The sequence below is a fragment of the Bos indicus genome, chromosome 3 (assembly GCF_029378745.1).
Source record: "Bos indicus isolate NIAB-ARS_2022 breed Sahiwal x Tharparkar chromosome 3, NIAB-ARS_B.indTharparkar_mat_pri_1.0, whole genome shotgun sequence".
In the NCBI taxonomy this organism is placed as follows: domain Eukaryota; kingdom Metazoa; phylum Chordata; class Mammalia; order Artiodactyla; family Bovidae; genus Bos; species Bos indicus.
In genome coordinates, this window is record NC_091762.1 from 102,272,873 (window position 1) to 102,292,328 (window position 19,456).

General features: G+C 56.2%; 1 protein-coding gene and 1 long non-coding RNA gene across 8 annotated transcripts in view; both read left to right on the plus strand.

Annotated features, from left to right (window-relative positions):
• The first annotated feature begins 1,192 nt into the window (after window positions 1-1,192).
• Window positions 1,193-3,339, plus strand: LOC139176079 (uncharacterized). Of its 3 annotated transcripts, XR_011565907.1 has the most exons (4): window positions 1,193-1,246; window positions 1,478-1,824; window positions 2,336-2,567; window positions 2,663-3,339. It is a non-coding gene; the product is annotated as an uncharacterized lncRNA (long non-coding RNA). The 3 variants fall into 3 exon arrangements; XR_011565906.1 differs by lacking the exon at window positions 2,336-2,567; XR_011565908.1 differs by lacking the exon at window positions 2,336-2,567 and having other exon boundaries at window positions 1,746-1,824.
• Window positions 3,340-5,663: 2,324 nt separating this feature from the next.
• Window positions 5,664-19,456, plus strand: part of SLC6A9 (solute carrier family 6 member 9) — a 31,619-nt gene continuing 17,826 nt past the window's right edge. Inside the window, exons 1-2 of one of the 5 annotated variants that reach the window (XM_019957629.2) lie at window positions 5,664-5,880; window positions 11,367-11,482. In XM_019957629.2, the coding sequence (XP_019813188.2) occupies window positions 11,453-11,482 (30 nt within the window). In that variant the 5' untranslated portion in view covers window positions 5,664-5,880; window positions 11,367-11,452. Of the gene's footprint in view, window positions 5,881-5,997; window positions 6,103-11,366; window positions 11,483-17,159; window positions 17,326-19,456 lie in introns of those variants that run through there. The other 4 variants (XM_070786681.1, XM_019957631.2, XM_070786682.1 and 1 more) reach the window with 4 other exon arrangements.

The window sequence follows — 19,456 nt, forward strand, 5'->3', positions numbered from 1 at the left end:
AACACCCAACCTCACTGTGCTCAAAACCAAGTCACACGATTTTGTATTCAAAGTTGAAGAATTTCAGTGAGCACACACCCAAGCATCGCTGCAATCCAGTTATCAGTATGGCACATAAAACTCTGGGTCACCACATGACCGCGTGTGTACATTGTTCGCAAGAGCATAGGTTTTGGAGACTGGCCAACCTGGGTTCAAACTCAGGTTCTACCACTTAGATTAGTTCTTTCACCTTGGGCAAATTATTTAACCTGCCTGAGCCTCAGCTCTAGAAAATGGGGATAATTCCTACCTTGGAAACATGATGTGCGGAAGGCATAAAGACAGCACTTTGTCTGGACAGATGTATCCTAGGGATAGGCTCTAACTGCCATGGATGGATTTTGTCACCAGAGGGCACCAGGACTCCAAGATGTCAGTGTGGGCACTGGAAGAAATCCTGCCAGGAAGCCCAGGATTCCTGGGGAGTCTGAAGTCAAGCCCAGACTGGGATGGGGTGGGGATGGGGCTGCACAGACTCTGGAAACCCCAGCAAGGCTCAGGCCAGCCGGGGGCTGCTCCTGGGCCAGGTGGGCCCCTTATAGGATCCTGGCCTTTTCTAGGAAGGAAGATGAGCACTTACTAGGTACTAGGCCCTCTTCCTTGCCTACTTCACCCTGTTTAATCCCCACAACAGTACTGTGATTGGTAGCCAGTACTGAGAGTCTTCTGTTGAGGAATCCTGAGGAAAGCGATGTTCCAGTTTACCTGGCTATCAAGTGGAAGTCCTGGGATAAGAATGCAGGCAGCCATGGCTGTCTTGGGGACCCCTCGCATCCCCTTTCTGGGGCTCTGCCATGTCTCCCTGACCCTGGCTGTCTGCCCTGGAGCTCAGCCAGCCCCAGCTGACCCTTTCCCCTCTTCCAGCCTACTCCCTGCCTGCTCCCTGAGCTAGCCCATGGGTAAGAGGCTTATCAGGCATGTGGGGAAGACTGATAAGGCAGGGCCCCCCAGTAAACCTTATCCAGCTTCACCATCCTCAGCTGTTGGGAGTTGTAGGGTGCTGCCAGCAGATTGAGATCCACCCACTCGGGCCGCCAGACACCACCCACTTGGGGCCCAGTGTCACTCCCCATCATGTCACAGCTCCCTGTGATGTCATCACTGGTAGGCACATCATGGCTTAGTTCCTCCTCCCAGTCTGAAAGGGTTACTCAGACAGGACCCAGGGAAGCGGAGTCAGACAGGAGCCTTACCCAGGCTCCAGGTCAGCAAGCTGGGTTGGGCTGGACTGGGAGGAGGGGGTGGTGTCTCAGGATTCTCCCCAGGGTGGATGGCTATTTTTGGTGTTGGCTGCTCCACTTATAGCCACTCCTCCCAATCCAATGAGGCTCTGGGTTCAGCGGGGGCAGGGGCAGTGGGAGGAATCTCTCATCCCTCAACAGGACGGCTCTGGGTGTCAGCCTCTAGCCCAGAACTAGCCTCCTGCTCCTCACAGGGAGGCCCGATCTGGCGGAATAGGGACCTTGCCTCCAACCCCTAAGAAAGCAGCGAGGCAGAGACGGCCTGATGGAGAGACATAGACCCACTCTGACCATCAGACATGTCAACTTGCTGACCGTCTGTGCTCACAGCCTGACATCCACACTCTCGCAGGCCAGCAGCCATTCATTCTCTCAGCCAAGCCCTTGACTACACGTGGGCCTCAGAGACATGCTGTCTCACACTGGCACGTGACATACACACGGTCACGTTCCCATATGCAGGGAGTTCCTTTCCTCTCAGGGCTGAGTTCCTAGAAATCAGCACAGTTCCCAGCACAGAGGAGATGTACATTCATACGTGGTGAGTAAATGGACATTCACTTACACAGGTCATGTGACGTGGGGTGGGGAGGGACTGGAGGAAAAATCACCACTCTCCATCCTACTTCAGGACAGGATGAGAGCATCAAGGAAGCGTCGCTGCTGCTTCCAGCACCACCCCTGGCCCAGCTTCCTTGATGGCCACTCCTCAGGCAGTGCCAGTCACTGAAGGGACCTGGGTCAACAGGGCCACCACTCCCCCTACTCCAGATTCCTTCCCAGTGAATTGGCACTCAGTGCTGGATGTTAGGAGCCCTAGAGGCCTAGACATGAGGCGCTCTGGGCATTTAAGGCCTCTGGGTGCTGGGAACTCTAGGTTTCGGGTTCACTGTGGTGTTCAGAGCTCTGGGACCCTTGGCGTTGGGAATCCTGGATTTTGAGAGCTCTAAGGTATTTAGAAATCTGAACACTGAATGCTCTGGACATCAGAGCTGTACCCTAGACAGGCCAAAGTCCATGTTTCCAATCTCTCTTTCTAATTTTACCTGCAGCTGCTGAGATCCACCCTGGGCCCCTGCTCTGATTCCTGTAATTGGCTCATGCTGCCCACCCGGGCCAGAGAAAGCACAGCAGGGTGGCCTGAAGGGCACATGGAGCCCCAGAGGCAGCTCTTGGATCTGGAACCAACCTAGATCCCTCCCTTGCACTGGGACAGGATAGGGAAGGTGCTAGGCACTGACCACTAGGCATTCAAGGGAGGAAGAATCTGAGAGCAAAGCCCAGGTGGGTTTCTGCAGCTCCTGAGGCTGGGTCTTCAAGCCTGGTCAGTCCAGGCTATAACTCAAAGCAATGTCCACCCTCCCCCAACTTCTCCGCAGGGTATCCCGGCACCCTTCCACCAAATGCCCAGTGCCACCAGCTCCTACAGTTCCTTCCAGAAGTGGCCCACGTCTGGCCTGATCCCTCATCCCACCAGACACACACCTAAGCACACTCTGTGCCACCCGACAGAGACCTTGCTTCTCCGGGCTGATGATGACAAGTGAAACCAGTCAGCACCAGGGGGATCTGACGTGGACCCAGCCCTCCCAGGAAATAGCACTGCAGCGGGAGGCTCCTGAGACACGCCTTAGACCACAGTGGGTGGGGCCCAGCCGCTGCCTGTCCTCTTGCTGCCCTGCCCAGGAAGAAGCCAGCCAGAGAGATGTCTGACCCATCGGTCCTCCCCTCTGTCCTCTGGCCTGATCTCCCTCCTCTCCCCATGGTGGCTCAGGCTGGCCGTGCCCTTCCCATCCTGTGGGCCAGCGGTCTAGGGTGGGGAGCTCATGGTGGGAGTGAAGCCATCTCGGCTCTGACCTGGGCTAGGCCCAAACCTGCCTCCCTTGGGGCCTTATTCTGGTTGGAAGAAAAGAGCCGCTTTAGTCTCTGACTCGTGGAGACAGACAACCAGAATCTTCCTCCTAAGCTTTTCCTCAGGACTCACCTCATTGTGCATCTGCTTGAAGCCCTTTCTAGATAAAAATGAGTAAAATGCACAGATCTATAAGTCTCTGTATGTATGCAAATGTACTTTGTGTGGTGTCATCGGTCTAGCAAAACCCATGTGGGCAACATCGCCAACTTTCCCAAGTCCCCGGGGAAAATCTATTTCCTCCACCCCGTGGGCTAAAGTGTGAGACTGTCTCCCTGCCCCAACCCAAATGCACCTTCTCCTTGACTCAGGACTGAGCCCTGAGCTCTCCTCCCCTTCACTTCTTCGAATCCCAGCCCACTCCCCCCACTCCCCCGCCCCTGCTTCACGTGGAGTCCTTATAGTCGGGTGGCCCCATTGGTCCCAGAAGCTTCACTGACATTCAGTGCTCTCTTCTCAGGGGCCCCCAGTCCCAGTCTACTCCTTCAAGGGAAATGGAAGCCACTGTCCCACCCTCCTATTCTTCCTTGTCCCCACTCCACTCCATGGAGGCTCTTCCAGCAGCCTCCATCCTGTCTTCCCTGTGTCGTGGCCCTTTGTGACAAGCCCCAGCGAGAGGGAGGGAGAGACCAGTAAGAGAATTTATGTCCCAGCAGGAGAGACAGAGGGAGGGACGCTTGGATCACAGGGGCCCAGTTCCCAGAATTGGGCACACATGCACACTGAGACCCAGAGCTGCTTCGGTGCACACAGTCACTCCTCCACAAACACAGATCCATCTATACAAATCCACAAGGGCAGGGGGCATGGGAGCCACAGACTGCTCAGGAAGAGGACACACACACATAAGATACCTGTTCATAGAATACAAATCACAAACAAGCTATAGAATACAAATCACAAAACTGCAAGGCTGGAGACAAAGTAAAAACGAAAATAATCTTGCTGATGAGAGTGAAAGTGAAGTCGCTCAGTCGTGCCTGACTCTTTGTGACCCCATGGATAGTAGCCTGCACCAAGCTCCTCCGTCCATGGGATTTTCAAGGCAAGAGTACTGGAGTGGGTTGCCGTTTCCTTCTCCAGGGAATCTTCCCAACCCAGGGATTGAACCCAGGTCTCTCACATTGTAGACAGACGCTTTACCATCTGAGAGTAGTGTCTCCAAATCGTCCCTGTTCTGACCAAGCCTCTAATGTGAATAGGTTGTAAGTTCTGAGTGGTTGGGGCTTGGAGAAGCCTGGTGGAATGGACTGGCGTTCCTTGGCAGGAAGTGTCAGTGCCTGATACCTGCTATCTTGTTCAGAGCCTCTGTAAATTAATAAAGTGGAATCTCATTTGTCAACTGATCTTATTTGAGTTTGGCATGTGTGAATCAGCTTCTTGGAGGCTGACTATCCCCAGGGAACAAAGACTGGTTTCCTGGGCAGACAACAGTGAGGAAAGACTCAGGGTGCAGAGAAGAGACTGGTCCCCTTCCTGAGAAGATACTGGGACGGCAATAGTCCCCTGACAGCCAGTACTAACTGGCCCTTCTCCTTGAAAGCTGGTGGCCTCAAGACAAGTAAATGTGGGAGCCCCTTTCCACCAACTGCCAGGCTTTGCTGCTCAGAGGCAGCCTGGAGCAAGGTGTTTTTGTAGGACAGGAAACTGAGACTCAGCAAAGCTCCCTTTGGCAAAGTCTCCTTTAGCTAGGATTGGAACCTCCGCATGTCTCCCCAGGGTGAGAACACAGGGCCCAGGTTGGTGTCTGCAGCCCTTGTAATACAACCATCCCTGTGCATGCTAAGTCCTTTCAGTAGTGTCCAAGTCTTTGCGACCCTATAGACTGTAGCCCACCAGGCTCCTCTGTCCATGGGATTCTCTAGGCAAGAATACTACAGCGGATTGCCATGACCTCTTCCAGGGGATCTTCCCAACACAAGGATAGAACCTGAGCCAGTGTAGGTCTGACCAAACCAATGAGAGGGTCCGTGGAGAAAGGACCCCCAAGCCCTCCAGTTCCAAGGAGGAGGACCCAGGCCTTACCCAGCTGTGCCCACAGTCCCCAGCGGCACCGCTCTAAAGGGGATGGAATTTGCTCAGACTTCTCTCTAGGGGGAACGCAGGCGCAGAAGGCCGGGGGCCTGGCAGGCTAACTCCAGCCCCAGTCCCCCAAGTGCCCCAGGCCTTTCTGGCTTCATTCCAACCTAGCCGAAGGGGACGACATCTACTTCCTCCAAGGGCCCCAGCTGGAGGGCAGCGAGGATGGGGCGGAGCAGGGGGCTCCTTTGCGGAGCCCACTCCCATGGGTTCGTGGGGTTCAATCGTCGGAAAGCTTGGAGCAACTTGTAATTTTATTCCCTGGGAGGAGGAGCCTGAGAAGTCGGCCGGGGGGTGGGGATGAGAATGGGGTGGGGGGGTGGCGTGGGTGGGCAGGGCGGCCAGGGGAGCTGCTCGGAGAGGGGAGGGACTTGGCTAGGTCTCCCAAGCCTTCTTCACTCTCCAAACTTTCACCAAACTCTTGGCCCCCGCCTCCCCGAAACCAAAACACAACAAGCTCTGGAGGAGCGACGAGCAGCTCCGCGGGGCGGGCAGACTCGCGGCGGCACATAGCCTCAAGAGGCTGATGCAACTTTCCCTTTAAGAAAGCCACCTGGGCGCACCGCGGCTCGGACCCAGCTCGCCTGGGCCGGGGGCTGCAGCATGGTAAGGGGTCTATGGGACGGAGGCGCTGCGGCCCGAGCCTCTTTCTGTCCTGCCGTCGGTCTGGGTGTTTGGTGGCTCCACGGGGCTGAGCCCCAGGAAGAGCGACCGAGAGAGCGAGCGAGCGAGCGAGCGAGTGTGTGTGTGTGATCGCGCATGCATGCGGGCATCTGTGGATGAGAGTGGGTGCACGCGTGGGGATGTCTGTCTCGCCGGAAAGGTCGGGTAGGTGCGTGCGTCTGGGTGTCACCGCTGTCACCAAGGAGCTGCAGCGGGCGGAACGGCGGCGCGGGGCGGCGGCGGGGTTGGGGGGTTGGGTGGCTGCTCCTGGAGGAGGGGGAGCTGCGTGCCGATGCCGGTTTGGTCCCGGGCGGCGGGCGCGTGAAAGTGCCGGCAGCTCCGGAACCAGAGCGTCTGTATGAGGCGCCAGAGGGTCTGCGCGCTGGGGCCTGCCGACGCCGGGAACCGGCAGCCCGGGTCTGCGCCCCTCATGCGGGCTCCTTCTCTCCATCTTCTCGCTGGCCGCCGGCCGGCCTGCCTGCCTATCTGGCCCCTCCAGCCGGCCTGCCTCCCTATCTGCTCGCTCACTCGCCGGCCGGGTGCGGGTTCCCGCGCGCCCTAAGGTCCTGGGAAGCCGTGTCAGGGAGTCTCGGTGCCCTCGGACCCTTGTCTGCGGCTCCCGGCTTTGGGAAGGGGTTACGGCCACGATGTTCTCGGGCAGTTGCTCTCCTGGGAAGAATCCGCACCCTCCCCACCCCAACCTTCATTCCGGGTGCGCGTAAGGCGGGCCCAGGCGGCTGCAGGTGAGGGTAGGGGCCTAGCAGCCCGGGGCGCCCACCCCGAACCGGTGCCCCGCACCCCGCAGACAACGGCCGAAGGGAGCAGACCGTGAGGCTGGGGCCGGGAGGGAGGGGGGCTTTCCCGGAGGGCCGGGAGGGGCCCGAGCCGGCCCGGGGGCGGGGCAAGGGGGCGGGGACCTGGGCGCCCCGGTACTTTTCCACCGCAGGGGCCGGGGGGCGGGGTCACCGCCCCCACACCAGCTGAGAGGCCCACACGTGGCGGCTGATGTAACGCCCGCTCCCGACACCTCGCACCGGGATTAAGGCGAGCGCGCCGGCTTCGAGGAATCCGGGCTCTCCAGGCGGTGCTACAGCTTTGAAAGCGACCTCGCCTTTTCCTGCCGCTCAGGGGCCTCTTCTCAGCAGACCCGCGGCTTCTTAAAGGAGCCGCGCCCCCCTTCGGGCTAGATCTCCGCAGGCCACGCCCCCTCGCTGGCCACTCTTAAAGGAGCCGCGTCCCCGTCTGTCTGACAGCTCTCTCATAATGCCTAGGTCTGTTTCTTTGCTGAAACAAGTCTGATGCTGCAGCCGCTAGAAGATAAAGGCTGAGGGGCCTAAGAGTGGAGAAGGAGAGAAGGGCCTGAGAGGTTAAAGAACCCCAAAGTGAGGGAGTGTCAGAAGATTGGAGGGTAGTGGGTGAGGGAGGACTGGTTCTAGGAAGGGACTAATGGGCGACACTGAGCATGCCCAAGTGTTTCCAAGCACCGCAGAGAAAACGCCCCCTTAACTCGGCCTACACTGCGACTGCGGCTCAGTGCCCAGCTCTGAGGATGCAGAAGAATCACCCCTCTGCCCTGGGATTTCTCCAGCTGGTGGGGAAGGCAGATTTGGACACAAGTAACCATGCTGCAACGGCTGCGTGTGAGGAACATGTTGATCAGATGTACATTGCTTGCATTGGGGGTAACCCGGGGCACAGTGGGAAGACTGACTGCAAGTGGAAGAGAAAGGAAGGGTTCTTGGTGGTAATGGCTTTGGAATGGCTTTGAAGAAGGGTGGGGTATATACAGATGGAAATGGGGACAAGGGTGCTCAAGGAAGAGGGAATTGCCTAAGCAAAGGCATGAAGGCAAGAACCCTCTGGGGATGCTGGAGAGTCCCACATGGCCCGCAGGTGGCCATAAGTGGCTGTAGATAGCTGATTTGGGCTCTAGGCAGAACTAAGGGCCGTTCCCCACTCCCACAGCGCCTCCCCTCCCTCCAACACAGTGAATGGGAAATTACGCTTCCTCTTCTTTCTCCTAAACTGTGAGGTTCTTGAAGGCAGGGAAAGAACCTGTCACCTTTCCATTCCCAGCAATGACTTCAAGGCTTGGCCCAGATGGACCCTTAAAATTGATTGACCCGACAGTCCTGTTTAGAGGAGAGGAAGACTGAGCAGTGAGACGGTAAAGATGGACCAGGTCCTATGACTGTCCTTTCCCTATCCTTCCTTGGGTGGCTCACAGGCAACTTGAACCCAGTTCACCCAACCTAGCTCATCCTCTCCCCACTCCAAACCTGCAGCATCTCCAGCATTTCTGTCCCTGGAATGGGCACTGGCTTCTTCCTATTATACCAATAGAAACCAGAGACCCCTCCTTATCCCTCACCCCCAAGTCCAATGCATCACCAAGTCCTACCAAAGTGAGCTATATTTTTCTCAAATCTGTGCACCTCTCCCCACCCTGTCATCACCTTCCTGAGCCAAGCCCCCTCATTCCTGGCCTGGCCTATTCCTCATCAATTTCCGTTCTTCCCCTCTCCCCTCCCTCCAGTCCTTTCTCCATACTAATCTAGGTTGGCGTTTTCAAAATGCACACGCCACCAGTCGCTCCTGCTCACAGTTACAATTCTGATTTAAAGACTTCAGTCCTGTCATTGCCCTCAGGATAAAGATCAAAACAAGGCCCTGTAGACCCTGACCCTCCTTATGCATCTACCTTCATCTTTGGCCACTTTCTCCCTCACTCTGAGCCCCAGGCTCCTGGTCTTTCTCTGTATTATTTCATTTGCTTGAATCGCTCTTCCTCTTCTGTTGCTCACTGTTGCCTAATCATCCCACTCTGACTCTTAAACATCACTTCCTCAGGAAAGTCCTCTGTAACTCTCAGACAAGGCCAGGCCTCACTGGTGTAGACTCTGGTAAAGAGGATCTTTCACTTTTGCACCCTTTATCATAGGCTCTAATTATATGCATTTGAGTCACCAGTTCCACTTGTTTCCACCCAACCTGTAAGCTCCAGGAGGCCAGAGACTGAAGAGTTCATGGTGCCCAGCACAGGTGCCCAGAGCAAGCGTGAAATAAATATTTGTGGGATAAATGAATTGAACTGTGGCCAGCCCTAACTGCCTGCTGAACAATTTAGGCCATATCCTGTTGGCTGTGGAAGACTATTGGAAGGAATCAGGGTTTTAGGACTTTGGGAAGATTAATGGATTGGAGGGGAGGAGAAAGTGGAGGACGTGTAGAATCGAAAATTAAGCAGAAACTTCAGAAGGTACAAAGGAAGTATAATTAGCCCATCTTCCAGATTGAGAAAACCAAGGGTCAAAGAGGTTAAGTAACTTGCTTGAAGTCACATACCTAGTGAGTTGGCAGAGTCAGCTCCTCCTCCCAGGTCCCAGAGTCCAAGCACTTCATCACAAGCTAACCTGACTCTGACCCACATGGCACAGATAGAGAGCTTGTCAATAGTTGCCCATATATGGGTGAGGGGCAGACCTGGTGCCTGGGTAATGTGGATGCCCAACCCCTATCAGAGGGCCTGACCTATCATAAGCTTTCAGGTGGTACTTTTTGAATGGATGGATGGGGCCATTTAACAGAAATAGCAGAAGCAGGAGAAGTAGCAAAGCTTTGCACCCAACTCATTGTCCTGGGAGCCGCTGCCAAGCAGTCTTTTTCCCACTGAGAAAGAGAAGCGCCTTGAACACAAGGGCCATATTCGCATTGCTCAGGGATATCACCCTGTAGCCCAAGTTCCAGGACAGAGTGTCCTCAGTTTACTCATCTGACCAGAAGGCGTGATGTCCAACCCATGAGGTGGCTCCGCTTCATTACTATCATCATTGTCATTATTATTTGATAGCCAAAGAGTGACAGCTTTGAAGACAATAAGTCTAGAGTTTATAGCTTGGAGGGATGTGGAGAGTGAGAACAAGAGTGTGATCACATTCCCTCTTCTTCTGACTGACCCCAGAAGACCAAAGCCGTGAGCAGGGACTTCTCTAGAGAGGCAGGAAACCTGGCCTGGGCAACTGAGGGAAATAGTCACAAGTCACACCCTTGCCTGGCCCTGAGGAGGTTGTGCAGGACAACTGGTGACCAGGGGAAGGGCCAAAGGTAACCTAGGGTGGATTTGCATAGGCAAAGAAAAGCTGGTTCCTCCTCTTTTCTAGCTTTCCAATGACTTCCTGGGTCTGCGGGTGAACTCTTAAAGTGGCTGTGGGTGGGGCCAAGTGTCACAGAATAGCCTTTGCGCTACAGTCCACTCCCTGAGAGTACCCAGAGAAGACCCCAGTCCTTCCTGTGACCAGGTCCTATGAAGGGTGAACGTCCCTGTCCATCTCACCATGGGTTTTCCTCCTGTGAGAGCATTCCTTGAGGCTCTCGAAGTTTGATTCCATTCCTGTGGCATGTCAAAAACTACCTCGTCTTGCATCTGCATCCATCCAACATCAAACCTTCAGACACCAGCAGCCGCATGGCCGTGCCTCCTGCCTGTCTGTCTGCTCCCCACCCCCCACCACCAGCCCCACTTGACTCTGAAAGATCTCTTGAGCTGACCTGGCTCCTGATTCCAAGGCCTCAGTGTTATCCATTTCCCTTCAACTCAATTCCACCAACACTTCCTGCAAGCCGAGCTGGGCACAGAGGGGTCAATGAAACACATCCAACCCCTCAGGGAACTGGCCAACCTACAGTTGACAGACATAAGCAAATATGTCTAGAGTGGGTTTATAAGGACACTGGTAGCACAAAACACAAAAGAGGAAGCAATTTGTTCATTCTGGAGTGGAGTGGGGGCCATGTCAGGCAAAGCTACAGAGAAGTGACACTGAAGCAGGGTCCCAAAGGGTTTGTAGAATTTCACCTGGGGAGCAGGAGGCAAGGTGTTCGGCAGGCGCCCGCCTGAGCAAGGGCACGGAGGCGTGCCCGCACATGCTGTGTTTGCTGTGCCCAGAGCTTCTGGTCCAAGTTAGTGATGTAACAACAAGCCCAGATGCCTGGAGCCCAGGCTGAGCGGCACCAGGATAGGGAAGGCCCATCCTGGCCGCGTGGCCAGGGCGCGGTCGGGGAGCATGTGCTGATCCAAGCTGACTCCCCTTCAGGGGAAAGGTTGAGGCCATTCACACAGACAATGAAGGAATTGGACCCTGTCCCAGTTCTGTGTTCATTTTTTATCTTTTATAGAATTGGGCATCTGGAGAGTCAAAAATAGACCTTTGCCCATTGGGACAGGAAGCCTGGAGACCAAGGGATCCAGGGGAAGGGTTGGGAGAAGAGTGAGGTAGGAACTGGATTGAGGGTCATCCAGAAAGGAACAGGACGGGAGGGAAGAGCGGCAGGTGGTCTGGGCCCTGCACTACCTGTTCTGGAGAGCCACACATGTCCTGCCCTGCCTTCCCCGGGCCAGATCCTCACCTCATTCTCTGCTCTCTCCACAGCTCTGGAGGCCTGTACTCTGAAAGGTGCTAGAAACAGAGCCTGTGAGTGTGGTCTGGGAGTCCAGAGCCCCTAACCCACCACCACCATGGTAGGAAAAGGTGCCAAAGGGATGCTGGTGAGTACAGGGACTAGACTGCAGGGAGAGGGTGGGGGTCATGAGCACCGTCCATCCCTTCTGGGGCCTGCTGTCAGCTGCTGGCCTTGACAGGAGGGCCTAGGAGGCTCCATGGGGCCCCAAGTCTGGCACTGCCAGGACTCCTGAGTGGTAGGGCTGTCTCAGGCCCAGGCAGGCAGCCCCTCACCCAGCAGGTTAGATATTGCCGCTGTTTGGAGCCCACAGCAGGCAGATTCTGCTACAGAGCCCAAAAGTCATGCTGGGAGGCAGGAAGCACACTCCCCACCCTCATCACAAGATACCCTGGAAAGCAGGCTGCTGTTGATCCTGCCGGGAGGGCTGTCCTATGGCTGACACCCCAGCACCCCCATCCTGTGCTCTGCCTGCTGTGGAGAGCATTCAGTAGGTACTGATCGAGGAGTCCTCAGAGATGGATGTTTCTAGTCTTCCACTAGAGAAATAGCATAGAGCATTTCATGTTGAATCCTCTTGTGAGGTCTTTCAGGAAACATCCCTCTCCCCTTTCCCCAAGTCACGGCTCTTCACTGCCTGCTGCCTCAGAGCACAGAAGAGGTGGTACGAAGCAGCGGGCAAGAGCAGGGCCAGCTCATGGACGGATGGCTCATGGATGGGCGGAGCAGGCCAGCTCTGGAATCAGAAGCCAGGAAAATACCCCAAGGGCAGTCGTTGTATTCCTTCTCTGGGGATATTGCCTCAAGAACCAGTGAGACTGGGCAGCTGCCCTGGAGGAAGCCAGTGGCTAAACATGGCCCTTCCCTTGGCCCCTCCCTTCCCCACATGGATTCTCCTGTTGCTGTTCTCATTCACTGAAAGACTGATTGACCTAGGGTCTCTTGCTGAGCCCTCCCCAAACAAGCCCTGTCTCTCACCAGGGATTTCTGGGACTCTTAAGTCCCGGGTCCAGAGAAATGCTGTTGGGGAGGGAGTCAAACAGTTGTGCTCCAGGCTCAGGACCCTCTCTCCTGCCTGGTCCTGCACTTCCAGCATCCAGCCCCTTAGGCCCGATCTGGTCTGGCCCACTCCTGATTGGAACAAGTCTGAATGAACTAGGCTTCTCAAAGTATTCCTGAGCCAGCCTGAACTCTTGAGTGCTCAGACGTGGGCAGAGATGGAGGGCTCAAGACCCTCATACTTGCTAGGGGGGAGTAGATGCCATGATAGGATCAAGACGGGCTTCCTTCTTGCCAAAAGTGTTGGAATCTCCATGGGCCTGTAGCAGAAAGTGGAGTGCGGCTCTGCCCCTCCCTCCATGGAGATTCTGAGTCCCGTGAAACTTAAGAAACCCTCTGAGTACTCCCTGGCTGCTCTGCTTTCTTTGGAGTGACCCTGAAAGGACTGGGGCAGGCAGGCAGGGGTGATGGGGGACCCACGTGGGCAGCACAGGGAGCCTGAATCCCAAGGTCCCAGAACCCCTGCTGGGGCTGAGCTTCCCAGACCCCAGGCTCTGCCGGCCAGCCTGTCTGTAGAAGGGAATGCTGCCTTGGGACGCCCGTTCCCAGCACCAGGATGTGCCTAAAGATAGCCAGAGCTTAGTTTCCTTCGTGCCCTTTGACCTTTGACATCTGCCCGCCGCTGCTGCGTCTGAGGCTCCATAGCAGGTCCCCTGGGCACCCCTAGTGGTTGCTCGAGATTCTATTCCTGCTTCTTTCTCAGTTCTGCTTATGACCCTGGGCTACACTATTCTCAGGACTCAGTTGGAACCAGTGCTGCCTCCGTGTAGCGCTTGTCTCTGAGGAGCGCCATCCCTCTTAGCTAACCTGGGCAGCTGTACCCGGACTTCATTAGCTGCCCGTGGTCCCCTAAGGGCAGATCATGAAGGATGCTCCTTCTCTAGAGGCCACGGTGGGGCAGAACAGAGGGAGCTGAGGGCCATGCGTGTGAACCAGGGGCACTTGGACCCTCCCAGGTCCATGACTTCTGTTGCCATTTGTGCCCTGGTATGAGGGAGTAGGCAGCTGGCCCTGGCCACGAGGTCCTCACTTCCATCGCCCTTTGCCCCAGGCTTGGGTGTGAAGACATGGCCCCCTGGGTCTGCTCAGGGTCTACCCTATGTCATCCTTGGAGCCTCTGCTGGACTCTCCATGCGGCAGGTGCCCCGTGGAGCGCAAGCCACTTCTCAGCACGTGCCCAGGCCCACATGCCTGCTGCACGTGTGCCTCACCCCCACTCCCAGCCCAGATGGTCTCTGCCAGGCCAGCTCAGCTGCCTCCCTCACGCCTCAGCAGCTCCTAGGACAGGGCCATGCAGGAACCCAGCTGGCCGGGGTGCCTCCAAGCCTGGGAGCAGCTGGGATGCTTGGGGGCACCAGGGGTGGGGGTGGGGGTGGTTCCTTTCATGGAGACCTAGTGCCTCTATTTATACACATGTAGGGCTGGGTTGCCTGGGGCTCAGAGGACAGGAAGCTGGTAGTGAGGAGCCCAAGACAGGAGAGCCCCAGTGGCTCAGCTTTAATCCCACGGTCTCACACAAAGTCCCACTCAGTCCCTTCCCCTGTGCCTGCTCCCCACTCATACAGCATTGGGCAGATAGGCCTTGGTGAGCCTCACTGGTCTCTCCCCACATCTCTGCTGCATTGGGTGGCTCTGCTACTGGGAAGCCTCATGATGAATAAGAGCAGAGTCACCCAGGCTAGGGCTCCAGGTGCCAGAGCATCTAAATCATCCTAGAGGGCTTTGAAAGCTCCACAGGCCGCCTGGGGCTGCCCCACCCTGACCTGTTCTGTTGTGCTTTGACAAGAGTGTTTAGATACTTCTTGTCTGCAGCAGCCATCTCAGAGCCTGGTACACAGTGGATGCTCACCCAGCCCGGGTCCTGGCATGTGGCAAGTGCTCAACCAGTGTGGACTTGACACATCCTGGGAGCTCAGCAAGCACAGGGTTTGGCATATACCGGGCCCTCCCTTGGTAGAAGGCTTGTCACTTACCAGGCATTCTCCTAGCATGAGTCTCGGCATGTGACAAGTGCTCAACCAGTATGACGTGGCACACATTGGGCACTCACCTAGCACAGTGCCAAGTGCACAATATATGCTCACCTTGCTCAGGGCTGACTATATCCCGGGTCCTCACCTGGCCCAGAATTTGGCGTACATGGGGCACTCATCTAGTGCAGGACCCAGCAGACACCAGGGCTCCCGGGCATGGGGCTGGCACACAGCGGGTGCTCTCCCAGCACTGGACCTGGCACACGCTGGGTGCCTTCCTAGTGCGGTTTGACACACAGTAGGTCTTCTCCTATCTCAGGCACCAACACACAGTGTGCACTCTCTTTACATGACAAGGACTAGCACAGAGGAGGTGCTGTCCTAGCCAGGGCAGCCTGCACAATGACTGGTGATCCTAGATTCACAGCTGCAGCCTCCCCAGTGAAATGGACAACATCTAGATCCAGAGGAAAAGCCTCAACCTTCTCAGGCTTCCTCTCTGGACTGGTACCTGCCCTCCATTCCGCTTGGCCTCCCTCCCAACCCTGGCCCGCCTGGAGCCCGCCGACTTAGCTCTGTGGCCTCCCCTCCCCTCACACAGCTTCCCGGAGGCCCCAACACCCCAGCACTTTGCAGTCCTGCCTCAGCAGGACCTTCCCTCGGAGTCACAGGTCGCAAACAAAGCCCCTCAACTCCTTGACCCTCTGGAGGAATGCCCACTCTTATTAAGAAAAGTCAGAGGCGGGCTTGGGGGAGCCGGCCTCCCTGAGTGGGGCTAGAGCAGCTGGATCCCACTAATGAGGCCTCATTACGGCCAGGACCCAGCTGGGCTGCTGCCGCCTGCTGTCCCCATGGCCAGAGCCAGAGAAAGCTGTCCAGCCAGGGCTGCCTGTTCTGGGCACCCGGCCCAGGCCAGGGCAGCCAAAGCCCAGAGCCCACCCTGGGTGGAAGTGAGCATTTGGGCATCATGGATGACTGGGCCTTCCTGGAACCAGTGGCCTAGCCAGGGGCTTGGCCCTCAGTCTGGACTCGCAGGAAGTCAGCGGAAGTCAGCAGAGCGTGTCTGGGGACCCGGCTGCATGAGGCTGGCCTGGAAGCAGCTCAGTCGCTAGGGTCTGAGGCCGTTCTCTTGGGAGACTTGCTTGAGCCAAGGTTACTCCCCATCTTCTCTCCCAAAATGGGCATAGTAGCATACCCACCTCAAGGGGCTGTTGGGAGGATTAAATGAGTTAATATATATTCATATGAAGTGTTTAGGACAGCGTCTGGCTCACAGTAAGCACTTAATATATATCATCTATTGCTATTATTAATAATGCTCACTAGCTTCAAAGATGGGTAGATATGATCCCCATTTTAGAGATAAAGAAACTAAGACCAGACAAGTAAAGTAACTTGCCTAAGGAGATACATAGAGGGAGGTCCACCAGAGCTGGGGTTTGAACCCAGGCCTGTCTGACTAAAGACTTTGCCTTTTAAAAAATAATGATGTTGGGACTTCCCTGGTAGTCCAGGGGCTAGGAATCCACTTTGCAGTGCAGGGGACATGGGTTCGATGCCACTGGTCAGAGAACTAAGATCCCACATGCCACGGAGCAACTAAACTGTCACACCACAACTGCTGACCCCGCATGCCACAACTAGAGAGCCTGTGCGCTGCAACTTAGACCCAACGCAGCCCAATAAATATTTTTAAAATAATAATAACAACAAATTTTAAAATAGTGTCATCCTGCCATGTTCCCATTGGAGTCAGCACACTTACCAAACTCACAGGGAAGATGTCCTTTACATCAGAATTCATGCCTGATCTTAGGTTACTAAGATCCTACTTTGTACCAGACCCTTTGCCCACCCATCAGTTTCCAGAAACTGGAAGCTATGTCTCCCCAGCACCAGAACACTCGTGCCCACCTTCCTGGTTGCTGTTTTGTGGTGTCTCCGCACCCACTGGAGACTGACCAGTGAGTGTGGCCTCAGAGAAGAGGGATTGGAGGGTCTGAGTGACATTCTACCCAGACCACTCAGCACTCTTTTCCAGAGGGACCGCCTCAGGTTCTAAGTGACCCAGTGCTAATTGTCAAGGATCCGTGTTCTGCAGCCACCCTCTTGGGTAATACCATCTTTCTTCAGACAGGTGACAGTGCAGTTCACCAGGCCACAACTTTTTTGCAGAGTCAGTCACATTCTTCTGTGAGGACACACTCACAGAAGTGTGAGTGTCACAGAAGCTGATCCGTGTCTGGATCAGCAAAGCCATCTTGGCTGGGTGGGGATCCCCAAGTCCTGGGGGGGTTGCTCCAGGGCCTATCACCCCTCAGTCCACAGCACCCTGTGAAGTCTGAGATGCTCTGGTAGTGCCCTGTGGCTATGTCCTCTTCTCCCTGCCCCTTCACCATCTCTAGTGCCCAGTGGTACCCAACCTCATTACCAGGAGCCCACCAAGTGCCAGGTCCGTGTGCTCAGAAGCATCTGGGCCCCAGACCCCACTCTAGAACGCGAATGAGCTGCCTTCTCTCTCTCTGCTGCACCCGCTCTGCCTCACTCTGTGGTTGTGAGTGTGTGTATGTGTTTTTTGTTCCAATAACTTGCTGGGAACAAGGGAGAAACACAACAAGCCCCACGCCTCACTCTAGCTGTGGAGCATCCGCGCTGGGCTGCATGGGGACTGGCCGGAGGGGGAGGGCCAGGGGAGGGGGTAGGCAGAGCTTCGGGAGGAGATGAGGTGAAAGTAATTGATGCTGCCCAGCCGGCAGTGGAAGAGGCAGGGGATGCGTCAGTGTCGCCCGGAGCTGGCAGAGGTGTGAATGAGCGGAGGAGACACGCGCACTCCGCTCCAAGTGCTTACCCCGGGATGGCGGCGGCTCAGGGACCTGTGGCCCCCTCCTCCCCAGAACAGGTCAGTCACCTTCGAGGAGGTCGAGCCCCCTCTCTGGTGCCAGGCAGACTGGGAGGCAGGACTGGGGGTGGGGAGAGGGGCTGAGTGGTCTGTGCCAGGGAGGGGCAGGCGCAGCCAGCCAGAGAGACAGACACCAGCAAAAGTGACCCAAAAAGTTGCAACTGTGCAAAGGAGCAGGAAGAGTTAGCTGTGTGGCAGGGGCGCGGGGGAGGAGAATGGGGGTGTGAGGGCTCCCCCAGCCCAAGGACCTGCTGAGAATCTGCTCTGTGTATCAAAGCTGCATTGTCCTAGCTCCCGGGGAGACGGGCCGGAGGTGCCCAGGAATTGTACTAATCAATACAGCCCCATTGTCTGTGCCACGGCAGTTACTCCTATGGGGAGAGTGTGTGAGGGGGCAGGGGGATTTGGTACAGGGGCTGAGTGGTGAGGATGGGGGAAGGGGGTGGGCGAGCCTCTCAGCTGGGAGGCGACAACCCTGTGGAATGTTCGCCAGTGTCCACGACAAGGCCCCGGTGGGGTGGGCACCACTGGTATGCCCTCATCCCTGGAAGCCAGGGATGGGCGGGGATGGCAGGCACAGTGTGGTTGATGGCAGTGAGGGAAAGGGGACTGGGACAGCCACCTCTTTCTCTGCAGCGGATCCTGACTTGACCTCCAGCAGGCAAGAGAAGGCATGTCCTCTGGGGAGACCTGAGTTGGGTTTGGGAGTAGCATTATGCAGGGCTGCCCTTCACCCTCAGGACTGCCAGGATCAGCAACCAAAGCCACTTCCAAAATGCCAGCACGATGCCAGCCGACTGGGGCAGAGGCTGCTCACGGCTGCCACAGTGCGGGGCAGGACTGTTGGGCTTCAGGGCAGAGGCAGAGCCCACCCAGTGGTCCCGTCACTATCCCAAGGGTCTGGAGTGGAGCCCGACATGCCCAGGCTGCATCTCCTGTCTGCTGTCCACAATATTGGCAGGTCAGAATTGGCAGAGCCCTCTGCCAGTCCGGTCTCTGGGATGAAACAGCACCGGGCATGTCCTTGCCTCTCTCACCTCCCATGTGAGGGCCTGATCTCCTGAGAGGTGCCGTGAGGTTTTCCTTGAGGCAGGAGACACTAATAGTCCCTGCATACATACGCTCAAGTCTGGGGTAGATTTTCCCATGGTCCGGCTCCTCCAGCCCGGCGCTTAACTCTTTCCCGTGTCTGGATCAGCAAAGCCAGCTGAAGGATGGAAGGCTCTGTCATTGCAGGGCAGGTGCTGCCTCAGGAAGACAAGTCAGAGAACCAAGAACCAAGGGGTGTGAGGTCCCCGGGTCTCCCGAGGCAGCCACGGTTTACTGTCATGGCTGTTCTGCCTGAATTCCCCGACTGGAGCTCAGAGAAGGCTGCCAGGGATCTGGATTTGGCTCAGGGTCAGTCTGGGATGTAGGGTCTTGCCCGTTCTCCTCTGCAAAGTTTGTCTTGGAGAGGACTTCACCCTTGAGCAAACCCTGGGGCTTCAGAGTCCTGGACAAGAAGCCTGCGGCTCCCAGTGGGCCCGCCCCGCCCGGCCTGCTCCAGGAGTCCTCAGTGTCCACCGAGAGCAGAAGAGAGAGCTCTCGATTCACAGAAATAGCCAGTGGATACTGCTTTCGGAGGGCGGGAGTTGGCAGCCTGAGCGCAGCCATCGCCCAGAGTAGAAACCTGGGCTGCCTCTGAGTCTGGACACGAAGCAGGGAGGGGTGCCTCTGCGATGGGGGCTGGGGGCGGCCTCGGGAGCGGGCTCTGCAGTGTTGTTTCTTTACACTTTGCTGGAGTTTCCAATTTTTTTTTTTTTTAATGATAAGCTCATAATCGGAAAGAAAGCAAATAACAACTTTTTTTTTTTTAAGTTGTTCAGAAAGCCAGTGGGAACTAATGGAAAATACAGGAGAGAGTCAGAAATAACAAATTCCAGGCAAGGCAGAGCTACAGAATATAAGGAGATCTATTGAGGTTGTCTGTCTGTCCCCTGATTTTATAGCTAAGGTCTCTCAATGCTGAGAGTGGAAGAGGTTCGGGCTCCTAGGGGTGCAGGTTCTGGAATGCTAGGATGCTAACCCCCAGTGCGGGATCCCCACCCTGCCAAGCCCAAGGTGTGGTGGGGAGCTCTGGTTTCTGCCCTCG